Source organism: Phocoena sinus, chromosome 17 (genome assembly GCF_008692025.1).
Source record: "Phocoena sinus isolate mPhoSin1 chromosome 17, mPhoSin1.pri, whole genome shotgun sequence".
Classification (NCBI taxonomy): domain Eukaryota; kingdom Metazoa; phylum Chordata; class Mammalia; order Artiodactyla; family Phocoenidae; genus Phocoena; species Phocoena sinus.
Genome location: NC_045779.1, coordinates 24,666,394 through 24,687,059, shown reverse-complemented (window position 1 = coordinate 24,687,059; position 20,666 = coordinate 24,666,394). Strand labels below are relative to the sequence as shown.

Sequence of the window (20,666 nt, the reverse complement as noted above, 5' to 3'; positions counted from 1 at the left end):
ATTTTACTTAGCAAACCACTCTTTCCTTCCTCTTCTCCTTCAGGACATTCTTCACTTAGCAACTTAGGCAATGCCAAGGTTGTTCAAACAGCCAAGCGTTTAACTCTTATAAATCTGAAACTCCCCCTTTGGCTTAGAAGTGGACAAACTTGTACTTTTTTAGGCTCCCCAATTTTGTTTGTACAAGTTACTGCCTCATGGTTTTGATATTCATCAGGTATTTTAACTACTGAAAGTCATTACTTTCTACAAAGAGCTTCACTTAGAGAAGCTTCATGAGATACACTCTACTTCATGAGAAAACAGTGGTTGCTCTGAAACACAAAGCCTAATCCAATGTGAAGGTCATGTAACAGCCCATCAGATAAATGTCCAAACCCATTCCTTATCTGGTATCTGGTTATTGTTAATGCTCCTAGTGTCTTGAGTTCACAAGCCCTCTACAACCGAGCATATTAATTCAACAAATGTCATCAACTTCTCTTCGCTCTCTTTTCCTAGGAAGGAGGTTGAGTGGGAAAATATCCTGTGCTTTGACATCACCTGCAAGCTGTATGAGTGCACTTATTGGTCCAATGGTTAATTTATCAATCATAGTTTTCATTCATGTTCCAGTATCACCTTAAAAGCTCAGTTCACAGACCCAGAAGAAATGTGTCCAGGATTTTTTAATCTCTCAGCCCACAATCTGCCCATTACACATGAGCAAATTTTTTTTTTACAACCACATTATAACCAGGAATTAGGTTTCTTCTATTGCAGATCCAAGTTGAATGGACTGTATTATAAATAATTACTTTCCTTAGTCTGATAAATGGAGTGGAGTGGCCATAGTGAAGGTTAAGGAAAGGTAAGCAAAGCAGAGGCGCCAACCCTCGGGGCAGAGTCCTGGCTGCTGACTTCTCAGTTCAGGCTAGATTGAGTTTGTATCCCCATGTATCCTAAGGTTTCAACACCCCCTGCCCAAATCCTCAAAACAGCAAGGTTATTTTATCATTGTAACCTAATACATATTCCCTAGAGAACCTTTATTGTTTCTGGACCTCAGAGAACACTCAATTTCTATCATCTGAAAACAGTGAGAGAATGAATTTAATCATTTTAAGGCCCAAGTAGTAGACCCTACTTCCTTCTTTCATTCTTCTGGATTGTTCTATGAATAAAGTTTTCTCTCTGGAATCTTCCATCCTTTCCTCTCTGATGATTATTTTTCCTAGACAGCATACACTATCGTCTTAATAAAACCTTCTCTGATATTGCTACCTCATCAAGCTCTCAGTGGGTCCTCCTTTCCTTTCATTGCTAATATCTTCATAGAATAGTCAAAATGCTCAATGCCTTCATCCCTCACTTTATAGTTGCTTCTTAACTCCCTGTAATTTGAACCCCACAGTCACCAATTAACTATAGTTTCCAAAGCCACCAATGAAGTTTTAAATACCAAAAGCACTCTACAGTTATTAGTCTTCTTCAACATTCCTCCTCCCTTGTGAAATTTCCCCTTATTGGTTTCTACTTGTCTATGGTGTGTATTTCCTGATAATTTCTTCTTTAGCCCTTCATTCATTCTCCTTTCTATATTCCCCCTTAAACAGAAACATTTCCCAAGACCCACTCTTTAGTCTTCTTGCCTTTATCTGGCATGCTCTACCTTGGCGATTTCATCAAATGTTTCAACCATCATCTCTAAAGCAAATCACTCTTAACTTTGTCCCTTGCACTGACGTTTCTTCTGAGATCTGAACTCCCATTCCAATTACTCATGGTTCATGATTGTGAAACTATCAAAGCTGGAACAATTAATAAACATCTTCTAAACAGAACTCATCATTTTCCCAGAAGCTGTTTCTACTCTCCCATTTACTGTCTTGGTAAATGTCACCTGAGTATGCGTATCACTTCTTAGAGAAAACTTTGAGTAAAGGAGTTACCGCCCTCCTATCCTTCAATTAGTAATTAAATCCTGCTCTGCCTCCACACTGTTGCCCACAATTATCCACTCCATCCTTTCCCATCGACTGTCTTCTCATCCAGGCCCTCCTCTGCTCCCTCAGGCACATTTGCCATGTCTGCCAAACAGGGCGCTTTCTCCAGGTTCTCTCATCCATTCTCTCTAGGGCAATCATCCTAAATGGCTCCCTCTACTGGATAAAGTCCAACCTCTTTGGCCTCCTTTCAAACCTCATTGACCTCATACCTTCACATAGAGCCTACACTCTGGCTACCCTTTTCACTTATGCTTCCCAAATGTACTATCAAGCCTCTGTGCCATTTGTAATCTTATTCTCTTTGTCTAGAATATTCTCCTCACTCTCCCATTTTATCTGGGGAACTCCCACTTATGGGTACAGGTCCAGCTTAAATTTCAAATCCTCTTCACAATAATCTCTGAGCAAAGGCCATGGGTCCTCTTTATAGATTGTGAACTCCTTCAGTACTGAGGCTTCTTCTTACTCAGGACCTAACTCAGTTCTTCATACATGGCCGCTGCTCCATGAGATCACTTACTTTGCAAATATTTATTGATTCCTTGCCATATAGTGAGCATTATTTTTAAGTGTTGACAATACAGTGATGGAAAAAGTAGATGCAATATCCACCTTCACAGGGCTTACAGCTTAGGGAGAATTATAATAGATAACCACTCTAATGGAACACCAGGGATTCCTTTAGCTTCACTGCATTTCTTGTGCCTTGTATGATCTTTATTAACCCCAGAGAGTAACTTCTTGTATATGAAGTTGCTAGTTTCCCTAAACTGCTAATTAATGCATAATTATCCAGTAATAAGTTTAGATATCAAGAGGAAAATTAGCATAGTGATCTGATGCCTAAAGTTTACCTTTTTTTATATATATACAAAAGAGGAGGACTGAAGAAAGGATAGAGAAATCCAGTAAATGTGTAAATATCAAGGTGCATGTGCATGTGTAAGTCTGTTTTTCTGAGGCCGTTGGAAGGATATAAGTGAAGGGAGAAAGAGGACTATATTAAGAAAGGCTGGAGAGGCACAGTGCTGAAAAAGACGGTGCTGAGTAGTAGCTTAAGCCACAATCTGCTGTTATATTTTTGGGTGATTAACCTGTTGGTTCCAGAAATCACACGTTTTGTGACCAGTATTCTACAACATTACTGAGTTTTCTAGCAGTTGGCTGGATTCTTCCAGGAACTGTTAGGTCTGCAATTGCTTTGTTAGACAAGCTGAACACAAGGCGGTCACTCAGTTCTATCAAAAATGAGGACAGCATTTCATGTAATGAATTTAGGAAAAGGGAAGAGTGAGGCAATTCTTCATGCTACTTTGGATTCATTGTAATTGGCTGTAAAAATGTCCATAGGATTTTCCCTTAGGAACAAGATACATTATAAACTGCTTGGCACTGCTAATCTTTCTAACATATGTTTTTTAATTTCAAGGAGGAATTTACTCTTACCATTTATCTCACCTAAAAACATGTAATGTTATTACTAAAACCATACTGGTACAAAGGTTAAGATAAATCATGTGGGTTGATGGTAATTTATAAATGCTAAACTGTAATTGGGCTTAGAGTTGTACCCAACAGCCTGTTGACATTCCCACGCACGACAGGAAGGCTCAAGCAACACTTTCTCAGAGAAGCTTTCTCCTGCACAAATTGGAAGGTTCTCAGAACACAGCCAGCTTCTCTGCTCCTGATGACTTAATGAGAACTCTGAATGGAGGACCTGCCTCCATTTTCTTTTCTTTTCTTTTTTTTTTTTTTTTAATTTTCTATGTCATGTAAAATTTCCAGGGATTGGCTGAAGGAAGAATGCAACTGAGGGTCAAAGTTCCGAAGTTACTTCCTCTTTTTCTTGGGAGGCACAGAGCCATGTCTGGAACCTCGGTTAGAGCGTCGGCCTGACCCGTGCACAGATGCCTTCCTCTTCCAGCTGATACTGCGACTCTGTTCCTCTTCCTCATAGTGACTTTCACAGTCAGCTTTTTGGGCTTCTTCCTCCAGTTCACCCCAATCCTGTCCACTCTCTTCTTCACTGCCCAGTGATTCCTTGGAATAATCTGATTCTTCAGCTTCTGATGAATAATCTTCCTCACTGTTCTCCTCCTCTTTTTCATAGTCATCCTCTGAAGGATTAAAAGTCTCATCTTTGATTTAAGACTCAGAATCCCCTTCCTCAGTATCACTCCCCTCATCCTCAGGTTCCAGGAAAGACCAGCCACCTTGTTTGAAGAAGCCCTCGGGGTCATCAACATTGGTCTTCATAATTGTAATCCAGTTGAGGGGCTGTACTCCTTCTGTGTACTTCAGGTCACAAGAATTCAACCATTCCTTGATGGGGTCAAGAGAGGCAACATGAATGGCATTGATGGTTGTCACTTTCTTGCTGTAGTCCTTGTAGACGATTACTGTGTCAAAGTTCTTCTGGTGAAACTGGAATCGCTCCAAGTGAATCAGCTCCACTTCATCCAATGTCACCACAAAATGTGGCCATTCTGTAGCATTTACCAGCACAATACTAGTAGGCTGAAGGAGGCAGGTACTCCAATAGGAGCTCTGTTAAATCCCAAGTCCCCAAAAGGCACTTCAAAGTCCAGTTCCTCCTTAGTTAGAGCCTCTACTTTCTCAATGAAATTTTTAAAGGCTGTTTTCAGTTTGTGCCTCGTTTCTCATTCCATCTGCTCAGCATAGAGGTCATCTCGGTCATGCATATGCTGAGGTTTCCCCAAGTCTGTGGTGATGTCCAGCACCTCTTTGCTCTCCTTTCCTGGACTCCATGGTCCCTTCATTTGGTCAGATCCCCTCTGAGCAAGATGAATAGCGACGCTACATGTCCTGACCAACGTCGTCCCAGTTAAGGCCTCCAAGAAATCCAAACACTAGGTCCTCTGTCAACCTTCCAACTACATTTCAGCCCACACTTGAGGTTTCTTTGCTGAAGACACAATTTCGCTGAACACAAGAGATCGGGAAAAGTGAGGGTGGTACTGAGAAGAATAACCATGGATAAAAATAACAGTATTTCAAAATGGGGTCAAATAGGAGACCAGAGAAGTGATTTTCAAATGAGAAAATATAAGGGTTATTATCGTTTGAGTCCTGAGGATGTGCCAGGAACTGTACTAAACATTTTACACCTAAGGTCTCATTTAGTCTTCAAACCATCTACCTATGAGGTAGGTTTTATTATTTTTCCCATCATACAACTATGGAAAGAGACCCAGAGAAGTCAAGTAACTTCAGGATTTCTGCCTAGTAAGTAAAGGAGTGGAGACATGAACCCAGCTCGAGATGAAGTCAAAGATTTGACTTTTAACACCCTTGAGTATTGCTCTCGTTAATTCTAGAATCAGCAATATTTCAATAATTATGTAAAAAATACAAGACTGTCTTAAATACTTGTATGGTGTTTATTAACCCCTAATAAAAGAGACTGTTCTTTCCAAAAGCCTTATTGAAAAGAAACCACTGACTGCAGTCTACTCCTCATTTCTGCTGTTAACAATTTGGGGGCTCCTTAGCAGAGGGGCCACACCACATGCTTGCTGTGCTCTGCACCTCTTTTCCAGGCACACCTGAGTCTGGAGGAGACCTGACTGCATGAGGAAACTCACAGAGTTCCCCCAACTACTTAACTCCTTTAAAGATGCATTATCTAGAAAGCAATATTATTACACACTGCTTTGTCATAATCCATTAGGAGGCTGTGTTGCAAGGAAGTTATTATTAAAATAGAGTTCAAACCCTCAGACAAGAAATTTCAAAATAAATGACAACAGGGCTTCCCTGGTGGTGCAGTGGTTGAGAGTCCACCTGCAGATGCAGGGGACACGGGTTCGTGCCCCGGTCCGGGAAGATCCCACATGCCGCGGAGCGGCTGGGCCCGTGAGCCACGGCCGCTGAGCCTGCGCGTCCGGAGCCTGCGCTCTGCAACGGGAGAGGCCACAAGAGTGAGAGGCCCGCGTACCCCAAAAAAAAAAAAAAAAAAAAAAAAAAGTGCTAAGAACTTATAAATATCTCATTCTATTCTCACTAAATCGCTAAGATCTATGTTTTATTCACCCCCATTTTACAGATAAGAAAATGGTGCCTTGAAGAGGTTAAACAATTTGCCCCAGAGTCTTAACAGTCATAAAGGTCAGAGCCTAGGCTGAAACCCAGAGCTATGGAGCTATAAAGTTTGATTCTTAACCTTGATCCCACACTGCCTCTCACCAGCATGCGCTGATAGGTTTTCACAAGTGGTAGAAAAGGGATACTCGATAGAGAGCCACCAATTGGACATGTCATGAGTATGCACATGGGAATGTATGGAACATGGGAGTTATTTATTGTGTGTGCCAAAGCGATATAAGAAAAAGACTAAAATCACTGTTCTCAAGGGAAAACAGAGGACTAAGAAATATAATTTGTCATTGGTTTCATCATCTAATTCCTGGATAGCTTTGGAAAGTAATTCACCTCTGTTTCTTTAATTTACAATTAGGGAGAATATTTGACATCTATCTTCCTCATAGGAATGTTTTAAGGAAAACTAAGATATGGAACAATCATTGTAAATACTTCTCATTTGATAGATTAATGTATCAGTGTCATGCCATGTTAAGGAGTTTCAACTTTATTCTTTAAGCAATAAGTTGCTGGGGGAGATTTCCAGGGAGAAGCATAACATGGCCAAATTAGCATGATGCAGAAGGGACACTGCTGAAATATGTAGAATGGATTGAAAAAAGTAAACTTTCTTTAAGTGTGCTTATGTGACAGCAAGGTTACAAAGTAGGTCTGAAGCAGAGGAGGCTGGGTGTGGGCTGAGTGTGGAAATATGGGAAAGAAAATGGTCATGTAAGAATGCACAAGGAGAAAAGAAGCATCTAGACCCAGGAGCCAGGCAGAGGATGCTGCTTTACCTCACTGCTTTCTCACTGTTTTAGAAATATCAAAACAATGTGATTACTTTGAATTCCAACCAGGAGATTTAAGATTTGATGGCAATATCAAATGGGTGTGCACTAATACACTTCTTAGAGGCGAACAGTTAGAAAACAATTTTTTTAAGATCCTTTCTAGTTCTATGGAAAAAGGAAGTCTTTTTAATGTTTTAGCTAATATCTGGAGAGGAGCATCACTTAGGGCCAGGTACAAAGCTATTCAACACTCTGACTACCAAGAAGATACACATGCAAAGCTTCTCAGATTATTATTTTTACCTTCTATCTCTCAGAAGAAATCAAATGAGAGTTTGAAAATTGATTACAAAATTTAGCTTTTGTGTGACCTTGACCAAGTTACTTAAATTCACTTACAGTTTTCTCATTTGTGAAATTGGAATAATCATAGTAATAGCTTTAGAGGGATTTTGTGAGTATTAAATGAATACAATCTACCTATAGTCAGGGTTCATATTTTAGTATCAATACATTTTAGCTGTATGAGTATCAAAGATTGTGTGTTTGAAGGAATCGTGTGCTATGAAAGACTGTGAAGGTCAAAGGAGACAGGACTCCATACACCGTGCTTGTACTTCTTTTGATCTTCCCTAGATGATATCCACTCTTTTTAAAAGATATAGCACATAAAATGATGCTCAACATTGCTAATCATCAGGGAAATGAAAATCAAAAACCACAATGCAATATCATCTCACACCTGTCAGAATGACTATCACCAAAAAGAACACAAATAACAAATGTTGGTGAAGTTGTAGTGTAGAGAAACGGGAATCCTTGTACACTGTTGGTGGGAATGTAAATTGGTGCAGCCGTTGTGGAAAACAGTATGGAGGTTCCTCACAAACCTAAAAATAGAACTACCATATGACCCAGCAATTCCACTCCTGGTTATGTATGTGAAAAAAGTCAAAAACACTAATTTGAAAAGACACAGGCACCCCAGAGTTCATAGAAGCATTATTTACCATTGCCAAGATATGGAAGCAACCTAAGTGTCCATCAATGGATGAATGGATAAAGAAGATGTGGTGTGTATATATATATATATATATATATATATATACACTACTTAGCCATAAAAAAAAGTAAACTTTGCCATTTGCAACAACATGGATGGATTTGGAGGGTATTATGCTTAATGAAATAAGTCAGACAGAAAAAGACAAATACTGTATGATATCACTTACAGGTGGAATCTAAAAAAAAATAAAACAAGCTAGTGTATATAACAGAAAAGAAACAGACTCACAGATATAGAGGACAAACTAGTTGTTACCAGTGGAGAGAGGAAAAGGGGGAGGGGCAAGATAGGGGTAGAGGATTAATAGGTATAAACTATTATGTATAAAATAATTAAATTACAAGGATATAGTGTACAACACAGGGAATACAGCCAATATTTTATAATAACTATAAATGGAGTATAACCTTTAAAAATTGTAAATCACTATGTTGTACACCTGTAACATACAACATTATACATCAACTATGCTTCAATAAAAAAATTTTCTATGAGAAAAAATATTCTCTTTTCCATTTTCTGAAAGAGTTTGTGCAAAATTGGTAGTTCTTCTTTCTTAAATATTTGATAGACTTCATCAATGAAGCTATCTGGGCTTGGAATTTTCTTTGTGGATATACTTTTAATTATGAATCAAATTAATGTAATATATAGAGTAGACTTCCTATAGATACATAAGAAGACTAAATTAACATCGAATTATCTACTTTTATAGTTTGGATTTTAGAAAGAACTTTGAATCTCTTGAGTTATAAGAATTTTTTAAGAAAAAATAATTAACAAATTAACAAATCAGTACTGTGGCTAAAACAAGATGAAATAAAGAGTGATATTTAGAAAGGGGATCTTAAATTCAGTAGAAATACTGATGCAAGAAGAACCTTTTATTAATGTTAAAAATGTCACTCTTGTTGCCCTTTCCACAAGAATGCTCTGTTTTATACTGCAGACAAATTCCTTTAATCTAATTTATTTATTACAATAAAATCTCTGTCTGCTTTACTACTCCTCCTAGTAGGGTAGGAACTGAAAGTCAGATGGCTCACCCTGTGTCACGTAGTGAGTCACAAGGTAGGAACTAAGTTTGGGGGTGGGGTCACGTGATCAGGCCAGTCTCTTAGCAGTGCCTTCAGCAACTTACTCATCACTGTTCTGAGCTGCTTGCTGCTCACAGCAGCATCTTCCTCCCTCATCTGAGTTTTTCCCTGCTACCACATCTCTCACCCCTTTTCCCTGACCGCACTGTTAACTACAAAGGACAGACTCCTAGCATCTTTATGCCCTACATATTAGGCTGTGTCAAAGGACACATATAAAAACCTGATTTGAAACCTGCTGTTGAACATTTTTGTTGACAGAGCTGGATTCCTGATATGCCTGCTCTATTTACAGATAATTTCTCAGCCGTCCTAGTGTTTGCATTATTGTCTCAAGTCCCAGACAGATGCATCTCTTTGTTTGACATAAGTCCTGTGCTCCTGTACTAACTCATTAGTCCTTAAAGTGTGATCCCTCACCAGCGGTATCAATATCACCTGGTCACTTTTTAGAAATGTAGGTTCTCAATCCCTCCAAGGTATAGGGCCCAGCAATCCATGTTTTAAAAAGCTTTCCATGTGATCCTGACACACACAAAGGTTTGAAAACTACTGTTATACCTGCAATAGGGAAGGAGGAAGCAGAATTTGGCCTTTTTGGTTCCAGAGTGGGACCAATGCTCACATGATGGGGGATTAACAAAAAAGAAGATGTTGAATAACAAAAAAAAGAAAAGAAAAGAAAAGAAAAAAGCCTATGTCTACTGTACATTTTTTACAACCATCCATTTCAGAAAGACTCAGAATTTACTTAATATAAAAAAAATAGCTTTGGTGGTATAGTGATGAGCATAGCTGCCTTCCAAAAAAAATACTAGAACAATTCAAGCTCAATTACACATGGCCCTGCTTCACTACATTCCCTATTCTACTACCTCTGCTTTCAACAGTAAATACCTGATGTCCATTTCGATTTCAACAGTAAATATTTGATGCAAGATGAACATGATCTCACATCTTAAGTATGAAAGTAGCTTTGATTATTGGGTTGTTTTAATATCACCTATTGTTTGAAGCTTTGTCTACAGCTCAGATGAATATGAGGTGCTGCCTTGCCTGACAGCTATTTCTGCAGAGTTTATAGGATTAACCAAATAAATACTTGAATTTGATTCAGCTAACTGACATCCCCAAATATCCATTGGTTGGCGCTATTTGACCTCATTAATCTCCAAACCAAAATGATATTATGTACACAACTCTATTTACTTTGCTGTGCAATAAATCATCTTTCTACTTGAAAATAGTAGCACTACTATTGGTTTTGTTAGGTAATATTTATTGATTGCTTGCTACCTACTAGGCACTACTTTGACTTTACACGTATTCAGTCATTTATTATCACAACCCCACCACATACGTACTAGTTTATCCCCACTTTCATTAAAGCAATTGAGAAAAAGTGAGATTAAATAATTTCAACACATATGAGGTATCACCTCACACCCGTCAGAATGGACAGCATCATAAAAATCTACAAACAATAAATGCTGGAGAGGGTGTGGAGAAAAGGGAACCATCTTGCACTGTTGGTGGGAATGTAAATTGATACAGCCACTATGGAGAACCGTATGGAGCTTCCTTAAAAAAAACTAAAAATAGAGCTACCACGTGACCCAGCAATCCCACTACTGGGCATATACCCTGAGAAAACCATAATTCAAAAAGAGACATATACCACAATGTTCATTGCAGCACTATTTACAATAGCCAGGACATGGAAACAACCTAAATGTCCATTGGCAGGTGAATGGATAAAGATGTGCTACATATATATAATGGAAATATTACTCAGCCATAAAAAAGAATGAAATTTTTTAAAAAAAGGAATGAAATTGAGTTATTTGTAGTGAGGTGGATGGATATAGAATCTGTCATACAGAGTGAAGTAACTCTGAAAGAGAAAAACAAATACCGTATGCTAACGCATATATACGGAATTTTAAAAAGCGGTACTGATGAACCTAGTGGCGGGGCAGGAATAAAGATGAAGACGTAGAGAACAGACTTGAGGGCACGGCGGGGGAAGGGGAAGCTGGGATGAAGTGAGAGAGTAGCATTGACGTATATACACTACCAAATGTAAAATGGATGGCTAGTGGGAAGCTGCTGCATAGCACAGGGAGATCAGCTCGGTGCTTTGTGATGACCTAGAGGGATGGGATAAGGAGGGTAGGAGGGAGGCTCAAGAGGGAGGGGATATGGGGATATATGTATACATATAGCTGATTCACTTTGTTGTACAGCAAAAACTAACACAACATTGTAAAGCATTTATACTCCAATAAAGATGTGGGAAAAAAATAATAATTTCAACAAAGTCACACAGCTAATAAGTGGTGGAGATGGGATTTTATTCTAGGCAGTTGACTTCACACTAGGCATACAACCATAAGACAACCACTGTCCCAGTGTTTCTGGGACTGAGGGGTTTCCTGGGATGCAGGACTTTCAGTGCTAAAACTGGGATAACCCCAGGCAAACCAGGATGGTTGGTCACACTGCAACTACTATGCTGCAAGATGTATTTATGTCTTTTTTCCCCCCTTGAGTGGCATTTGAAATATATCAAGCTAATGGCTGACTTCCATAGTTCCAGGAAACAGTAGACCCATGTGTCTGTACAGGGGCACAAGGCTCTTAGGTGTCTCTACTCCATTTCCATCATTCCATTCCAGCGTGTCCATTACTCAAGGTCATCACTTAATGTCCCCTTTCAGGAGACAGGATCCAATCTAAAGAGCTTTGCTGTTCCAGAGATGTCCCTGGATTTCCCCAAATATTCCACTAAAAACTAGGGTAAGAGATTCTAAGAATTTGCTTCAATATAAATTGCCCAATTGCTTTTCTTTAAAAGAACATAAGACTCTTTAACAAAAACTCCAGCTCATTAGTTTCAAGTTTGTAATAAGGAATTATAAAGGGACAACCCAACAAGGAATTGGAGGGGGAACAAGGAAAGGAAGATAGAAGAGCTAGAACATTTAGTGGGGATTTAATTTACTTCGCAGTTTAAGACTGAGAAAGATAGCACAACACAATGTTCCTCAAACACACACAAAATTTCACAGTTACATGGAAGGGAGTACATGAAGTCAACAGGAGGACCCACCTGCAGACTAGTGTCAATAATTCTCACCTCCAAACCTCAGGAAGGACCAACTCTCAGCCTCCTAATGTGAAACTGTGGGAAATTCCTTCATGATAGTGAACCCTCTATTAACTGAGCTATCTATAATAGTTAGATACGTAAATACTGATATTTAAAAGAAAGGATCCTTAACTAATTTATTCTGTCCCCATTCCTATCCCCACAGACAATCTCTTTAATTGTTTACCTGTTTCTTGTAGTAGTTATGTCTTTAAATGGTTATTATCTCTAGATAAAAGCCTCACACAGCTAGTTCTAGATTTTCCAGTTTTTCATATTATCTATTGACATCCTTCTCTATCTGTTGAGTTATGTTGTTTTGGTTACTAAGAAGAAGAGAGGACTTGAGAGGTCCTTGGATCACACCTTGAGAACTGCTACTCTAGTTCTTGGATAATTCCTCCTTTCAATTTTACTATCCTCTCTTTCTGGAATTTCATAGTTATATGTTGGATCTAATATATTGATATTCCATAACTCTGAATTTTTCCCCTCTATCTTACAACTCTTAATCCTTTTGTATTACTTTCTAGAATACTTTTGCAATTTAAATTTCTACTGATTTTTGTGTGGGTGGAAAGAATGTCAAAGAGGTCTTTCTGTTTTCTGATTGTTACTTAGTATATTCTTTCCTTCCTTTCTTCTTTCCTTCCTTCCATCCTTCCTTCCTTCCTTCCTTCCTTCCTGCCTCTCTCTCATTCTTTCTTTCCTTCATCATAACAACTGATGGAAAATTTTGGTGAAACTTTCTAAAGATATCAATGGGAGTTAAAAATTTTTTTTTTTCTATTCCCTGTTATTTACTTTTTTTTCCAGTTTTTTCAATGGTCATTTTTAAGAATGAGGCAACAGAAAGCTGATTGAGAGGCCTGGGTATGTGGGTGGGACTTGTCAGTTAGCTCTGAGATGACTGGACAAGAGTCAGTCATCTCACTGGAGACACCTAAATGCCTGAATGGAGTGGACATTGATATCTTTATAGAAAAGCCTTTTATTTCTGGCTTGGGGTGGAAGTAATGAACATAGTATATCCAAATCCTGAGACAATGCAAGATAAGTTAAGCAACTCATTCAAAAATATTCAAGGAATCAAAGACAAAATTAAAAGTAGGACCTGGGTCTTCTAATTTCTAGTTTGCTTTCCAGTAAACCAAGCTGCCTTTTGCAAGGACAGCTCAATTTAAATTCTGGCCATGCCATTTACTTGATGAGTAAGAACTAGAGTTTTGGTTTCTGCAATTGTAATTAGATTATTGTAGGATAATAATCACCCTACTTATGTATTCGTCACAGAATTGCTATGATTGATAAAATGAGACAATATTTGTGAAATTGTCTTTCTTATAAACTATATAGTTTAATACACATATTAAGTATAAATTTCCTACATAATAAAGTAACTTGCGTATACTTTAAACTTTTTTTCTTTTCAAATTAGACTTGTGGAAAAGATATTATATTCATATGATTCCAAAATCAAAAGAGTAAAAAAGAACAAAACAGGAAAAGAATTGCTTCCACAGCTGCCTCAATCCATGTTCTTATCTCCTAGGAATGTGTACGAGTAACTATTTCCACGTAGCCCTGTGTGGTCAAGTTTCTGGATATTTGCCCTTCTAAAAGAGGTGAAAAAGAATAATCGTGGCTGCTCTTGTTACCTATTGGCTATATTTCAAAAACCATGCTAAGTCAGCCCTTAATGGCTTAAAACAAGATAATCATTTAATTTACTCACAAATCTTCAATTTCAGCAGAACATCGTGAGGACATCTCATCTCTGCTCCACGCAGTGTTAGCTAGGACTGCTCAACTGAAGCTGGAGGGTCTCCTTCCAAGATGGCATACTCTCATGGCTGGCAAGCTGGTACTGGCTGTTGGTTCCTGTCCACATGGGCATCTCTACTGGAGGCTTGTGCTTCCTCACAGTATGGTGATTGTGTTCTAAGAGAAAGAGACAGTACGTCCAGTGTCTAGAAGCTCTGGCCCAGAAACCAGCACTGAAACACCTCTGCTGTATTCTGTTTGTCAGAACATTACAGACCCCAGATATAAGGGAAAGTGACACCACATGATGGGAGGAATGCCAAATAATTCTGGGGCCATGTTTTGAGACCACAAGTATGTTAATGTTTGAATCAGTATTTCTTTATTATGAGTGCAGATGAACAGCTTTTTACAAATCTAGAGTTGTTTATATTGCCTTTGCTTTACTATCTATTCATATCCTTTTATTATTTTTTCCCTATTTGTTTAGTAGACATTTTCTTATTTATTTCAAAGACAGCTTTATATGAGGAAGATGAGTCTTTCCTTTGTGATATGAGTCACAGATAATTTTCCCACTTTTTCACTTGTCTTTTTAATTTGCTTATAATATTTTTACCCCATGCATTAGTTTTTTTAATGTAGTTGAATTTTACAGTCTTTTGTTTTATGGCTTATAGATTTGAGTCTATAATTTTAAAAACTTCCTCCTTTATAGGAGTTTACTTGCATTTTTATATTATATTTTTATTGTTTTATTTTTTACATTTAAAACATTGATTCATTCAGAGTTATCAGGATATATGCATGAGGTATGTTCATTTTTCAAAATGAACTTGAGAATCACCTCTACTAGATATAATCCCTCGATCTAAAAACAAAAAAGAACAAGGCTTCCCTGGTGGCGCAGTGGTTGGGAGTCCGCCTGCCGATGCGGGGGACGCAGGTTCGTGCCCCGGTCCAGGAAGATCCCACATGCCGCGGAGCGGCTGGGCCCGTGAGCCATGGCTGCTGAGCCTGTGCGTCCGGAGCCTGTGCTCCGCAACGGGAGAGGCCACAACAGTGAGAGGCCCGCGTACCGCAAAAAAAAAACACAAAAAACAAACAAACAAACAAAGAACAATAACAAAATCAACGACAGTTGGCATTTTTATTGGGATCATGCTAAATTAATAAATTGACTTAGAGAGAATTGACGTTTACACAATGAATGTGCCTATCAAAGAACAAGGTACATTTTCTCATTTCTTCAAGTATTATTTTGTGCCTTCAGAAGTGTTCAAAACTGTTTTCTCGTATAGGTTTTTCATATTAGTTTTAAATGTTTCCTTATTTATTATATTCATTGATACTACAAATGGAATTTGTTCTTCTATGTCCTATTGCCATATGCATAAAGCCCATTGACTTACCATTATTAAATTTGTACATCATTATATTAATAAATTTCTTTATTGTTTGAAGTAATTTTAGTTTAATTATCTTGCAGTTTTTAAGAATGAAATAATATTTTCAGTTATGATAATTTTAACTTTTCCCGTTAACTTCTGGAACTCTAATTTCTTTTTCTTTTCCTAAATGCATTTGTTAATATCTTAATCCAATTTAAATTGAAATGTGACAGTAGACATTGTTTAATGTTTTCTGGATATCAACAGAATATTTCTTGATTGTTCCCATAAAACATGCTGGCTCAGTGTTTTGTTTTTGTTTTTGTTTTAGCATTGCTGATGATGGTCATATGCATTTTCTTCTTGGTTATATAATATGACGATACAGGTAATAATATTAACTTAACTTACATTTCTAGAATAAAGCCACTTGGTAATGATCTACTATTTTTTAAGGAACTACCGAGGTTTTCTTTTATTGAAGAATAGTTGATTTACAATATTATATTAGTTTCAAGTATACAACATAGTGATTCAATATTTATATAGATTACACTCTAAAGTTATCAGAAAATAATGGGTATATTTCCCTGTGCTGCCCAATTTTTCCTTGTTGCTTATTTATTTCATACATAGTACTTTGTATATCTTAATACTATACCCCAATCTTGACCCTCCTCCCTTCCCTCTCCCCACTGGTAACCACTGGTTTGTTCTCTACATCTGTAAGTCTGTTTCTGTTTTGTTATATACATTCATTTGTTTTATTTTTAAGTTTCCACATATAAGTGATAATACAGAGTATTTGTCTTTCTTTGCCTGACTTGTTTTACTAAGCATTCTACCCTCTAGATCCATCCATGTTGTTGCAAATGGCATTATTTCATTCATTTTTATGGCTGAGTAATATTTCATTGTATATATAAAGAGAGCATATCTTTATTCATCTGCTAATGGACACTTAGGTTGCTTCCATATCTTGGTTATTGTACATAATGCTGCTAAGAACATTGGAGTGCATGTATATTTTAGAATTACTGGTTTCATTTTCTTCAGATATATCCCCAGAAGTGAAATTGCTGGTAGTTCTATTTTTAGTGTTTTGTGGAACCACCTTACTGTTTTCCATAGTGGCTGCACTAATTTACATTCCCACCCACAGCGTACAAGTGTTCCCTTTTCTCCACATCCTTGCCAACATTTGTTATTTGTAGACATTCACACATTCTGGCAGGTGTGAAGTGATATCTCATTGTGGTTTTGATTTGCAGTTCTCCGATCATTAGTGATATTGAGCATTTTTCATGTGCTTGTTGGTCATCAGTACATCTTCTTTGGAAAAATTTCTATTCAGGTCTTCTGTCTGTTTATAAATTGAGTTGTTTGGTTTTTTTGGTATTGAGTTATATGAGCTGTTTATATATTTTGGACATTAACCTCTTATTGGTCATATCATTTGCAAATATTTTCTCCCATTCAGTAGGTTGTCTTTACATTTTGTCAATGGTTTCCTTGGCTGTTCAAAGCTTTTAAGTTTAATGAGGTTCCAACCAAAAAAAGTATTGCCATGATTTATGTCAAAGACTGTTTTGCCTCTGTTCTCTTCTAAGAGTTTTATGGTTTCCAGTCCTACATTTAGATCTTTAATACATTTTGAGTTTATTTTTGTATATGATGTGAGAAAATATTCTAATCTCATTATTTTACATGTAGCTGTCCAGTTTTCCCAGCACCACTTATTGAAGAGACTATCTTTTCTCCATTGTATATTCTTGTCACTTTTGCCACATATTAATTAACCACAAGTGTGTGGCTGTATTTCTGAGTTCTCCATTCTGTTGCATTCATCTATGTGTCTGTTTCTGTTCCAGTATTATGCTGTTTTAATTGTTGTAGCTTTGTGGTATAGTCTGAAGTCAGGGAGCATGATACCTCCAGCTTTGTTCTTTCTTCTCAAAATTGCCTTGGCAATTTGGGGTCTTTTATGGTTGCATATACATTTTAGGGTTATTTGTTCTAGTTCTGTGAAAAATGTCATATTTAATAGGGGTTGCAATCAATCTGTAGATCCTTTGGGCAGAATTTTAACAATACTAATTCTTCCAATCCAAGAACAAAGGATATCTTAGTTTGCAGCACAGGGGATCTCTCATTGAGACACATGAGCTCAATAGCTGCAGAGCACAGGCTTAGTTCCTCCGTGGTATGTGGGATCTTAGTTCCCCGACCAGGGACCGAACCTGCACCCTCTGCATTGGAGGGCGGATTCTTTACCATTGGACCACCACTGGAGTCCCTATCTTTCCATTTTTAAATCACCTTCAGTTTCCTTCATCAGTGCTTTATGATTTTCAGAATATTGATTTTTCACCTCCTTGGGTAAAATTTTTGCTAGGTATTTTATTCTATTTGATGTGATTTTAAACAGGATTGTTTTCTTGCTTTCTCTTTCTGATATTTTATTATTAGTGTAAAGAAATGCAACAGATTTCTATGTATTAATCTTATATCACAAAACTTTGCTGAATTCATTTATTAGTCCTAGTAGTTTTGGGTGGAGATTTTAGGGTTTTCTATGTATTGTATTATATCATACAATATACTTCCTTCCAATTTTACTTCTTCCTTTTCCATTTGGATGCCTTTTATTTATTTTTCTTGTCTTATTGCTGTGCCTAGGCTTCACCTCTGCTCAATGGCCATCAGCACCCTATCCAGGGTGAGAGTGGGTCCCAAGTTGCTGGAGTAGAAGCCCTGACTGTTGGGTTTGAGCTGACTCTGTTCCCTTTAAGTGTGTGCTCTCCCCTCTCCCAGAATTGGCATCTTCAACCCAGAGGGGAGTAGTGCTAGAGCAAGAGGGGCTGGTGCAAGTGCTCAGCATGGATCTGGACATGGACAGTGGCTGCCCTGGTCACATTCAGTGATGTGGATGGCTTCTGATGTGCTGCCTGTTTAAGCACCAGTAGTGACTGTCCCCTGCCCTGCTCAGATGCTACTCCAGGTCTGAGTTGCCTTTATCCCTCACAGCTTAGCTCTCCCCTCAGCCACTGCCACTCTTGTCCTGGTCATATTGTAGAGCTGTGTCATGAAACAGGCGGGGCCAGAGAAGATGCTTAGCTCAGGCAGGCACATTCTCCAGAGAGGCTGCGGGAAACCTGCAGTTTCAATCCGCCCCCCTACCCTGTTAAAGGAATAAGCAAGCATGTGCGTGCTTCTCATGAGTGGGGTCCAGGCTTCCCTCAGCCCGTCTGTTAGTCACTGCCCCTCCAACAAAGCAAAGGGGCTTGTCTTACCTGTGTCTGACCCCAGGGCGGTGGTGCCCAGTATGTGGCTTGAACTGCTCACTCCCCAGGGAGAATCTCCACCCAAGCGATGTTCCTCTTCTTCTGAGTCCCCTCCCAGGAGCACAGTTCACAACCTGATTCCTTCTCCTCCCTTTCTACCCGATTCCATGTGTTCCTTTGTTATAGCCCTGGTTGTACAGGAATCTTTCTTCCAGTCTCTGGTTAGTTTTTGTTCCACGGGTAGATGTATGATTGATACATTCATGGGGGGAGGTGAGTTCTACATCTTTCTACTCGGCCATCTTGGTCTCCTCTCAGGAACTACTGAGTTTTATTTGCTAATATTTTATTTTGGATTTTGAACTTTATTAATAAATGAGATTGGTTTATAGATTTCCTTGTTTGTGATCTTTGTCATTCCTTTGGTATAAATGTTTTACTTGCTTTATTAAATGCACTTAGGGACTTTCCTCCTTCTCTATGATTTGAAACAATTTAAATAACATTGGAATTATATGTTCTCTAAAGATTTTATAGAATTCTCCCAGGAAAACGTTTGAAGAAACAAAAGCAACTTTTGGACTACTTTATTTATTTTTTGGAAATCTATCTGCCTAGATTTTTTTTTCTAATCTTTTGGTTAAGTTTTGGTAAGTTATATTTTTCAAAATATTCTTTATATTATTCAGGTTTTCAAAGTTATTTGCATAGAATTAAACAAACAAACAAATGAAAACCCCCAAACCTCATGATTCTTTAAATTTCCCCTTTTTCTGTGAATCTACCTTACTTTGTGGTCTGCAAGTTGTATAAGCTCATTTCCATGAACTGAAAGATTAAATTATTTTTATTTCCAGTTTTTGAAAGAAAAAATTCCAGTAAAATGTTAAGCTTCTGGGCTTTATTTAATTCTTGCCACAAGAATCTATCTATCTATCTGCATGATAGATTTATTCTGATGACAATTCTATCCTCTTATGAATATTAAAGTCTACTTTAACTGGATTTAAATGAAATTCTTTCCTAGAAGGACATCTTGGTGATGATGTACTGAGTATTTTAACCGTTCAAAAACGGTCACAAGCTCTTTACAATCCCTCCAGAGAGTGCATAAGAAGACATAACTCATTCTATAAACAATACTTTGACAGTATGAAAATGGCCCTTATGCATTGAAGAATTAGTTCAATTAATACCAGTCTTCAATTAAGTAAGAAATTTTACTTTAAAATCCAGCTAGTGTTCACTTTTGATTGTTTATTCCATAACAGTTGCTGTCTTTTAAATGAATTCAGCAGGCTGCCAGCCTGTTCCTCACGTTAATTTTTTCAAGCATTTGATATGTTGCCAGAGCATGTTCTGCCATTACAAAATCATTCAGTAACAGGTTTTCAACAACCAGTTTCTAAGAAAGAAGAAAGAAGGGAAGGGAGAAAAAGAAAGAGGGAGAGAGACAATGACAAACCAAGGACAAATCTTATGAAATCCCTTCTGTTCCCATTTTTTAATTGTTTCTTGCCTAATTTTGCCATCCCAGTAACATTTGTTAAGAATGTGATAATACATTAAAGGCTACTATATCTTAATATCACCTCAATAACAACTTTTCATAAATTCTTCAATTTTAACTTAGGACTCTTAAGGAAGTGTAGATGTCCACAGCAGCAAAATTGACAGAGGTGCCCTTTAAAAGAACCAGGAACAACATCTTCAGTGCACTGGTCACGTCAGCTCTTTTCTGAGCATAATGATCAGGGATACAAAGCAATGACAGGAATTGTTACTGACTTTCTCAGTGAACTTCTCAGGCTGAAGGGCATTCTGTGGAAGATGCAGAAATGATGGAAGGTTAGCAATTATTTTAGCTTCACGGTTAGATTATCTGTGGTCTTGTTTAAGGTGATCATAGTTATTGTTTTCTTCATTAGGCAATCAAAGCAAGAAAGAAAATGTTCCTTAACCAATAGAAGCAGATAAAATATTTTCCAAACCTTCTTTTGGAAGAATATACTGAAAAGAAGAAGCTA

The 20,666-nt window shown here is 37.7% G+C and overlaps 1 protein-coding gene across 1 annotated transcript; it reads right to left on the bottom strand.

Annotated features, from left to right (window-relative positions):
• Positions 1-3,821: 3,821 nt before the first annotated feature.
• LOC116742211 (FACT complex subunit SPT16-like) lies at positions 3,822-6,272 on the bottom strand. Its single transcript, XM_032609559.1, is given in 2 exon segments — positions 3,822-4,538; positions 6,198-6,272. Coding segments are annotated over 2 exon segments (792 nt in total).
• Between the last annotated feature and the right edge of the window lie 14,394 nt (positions 6,273-20,666).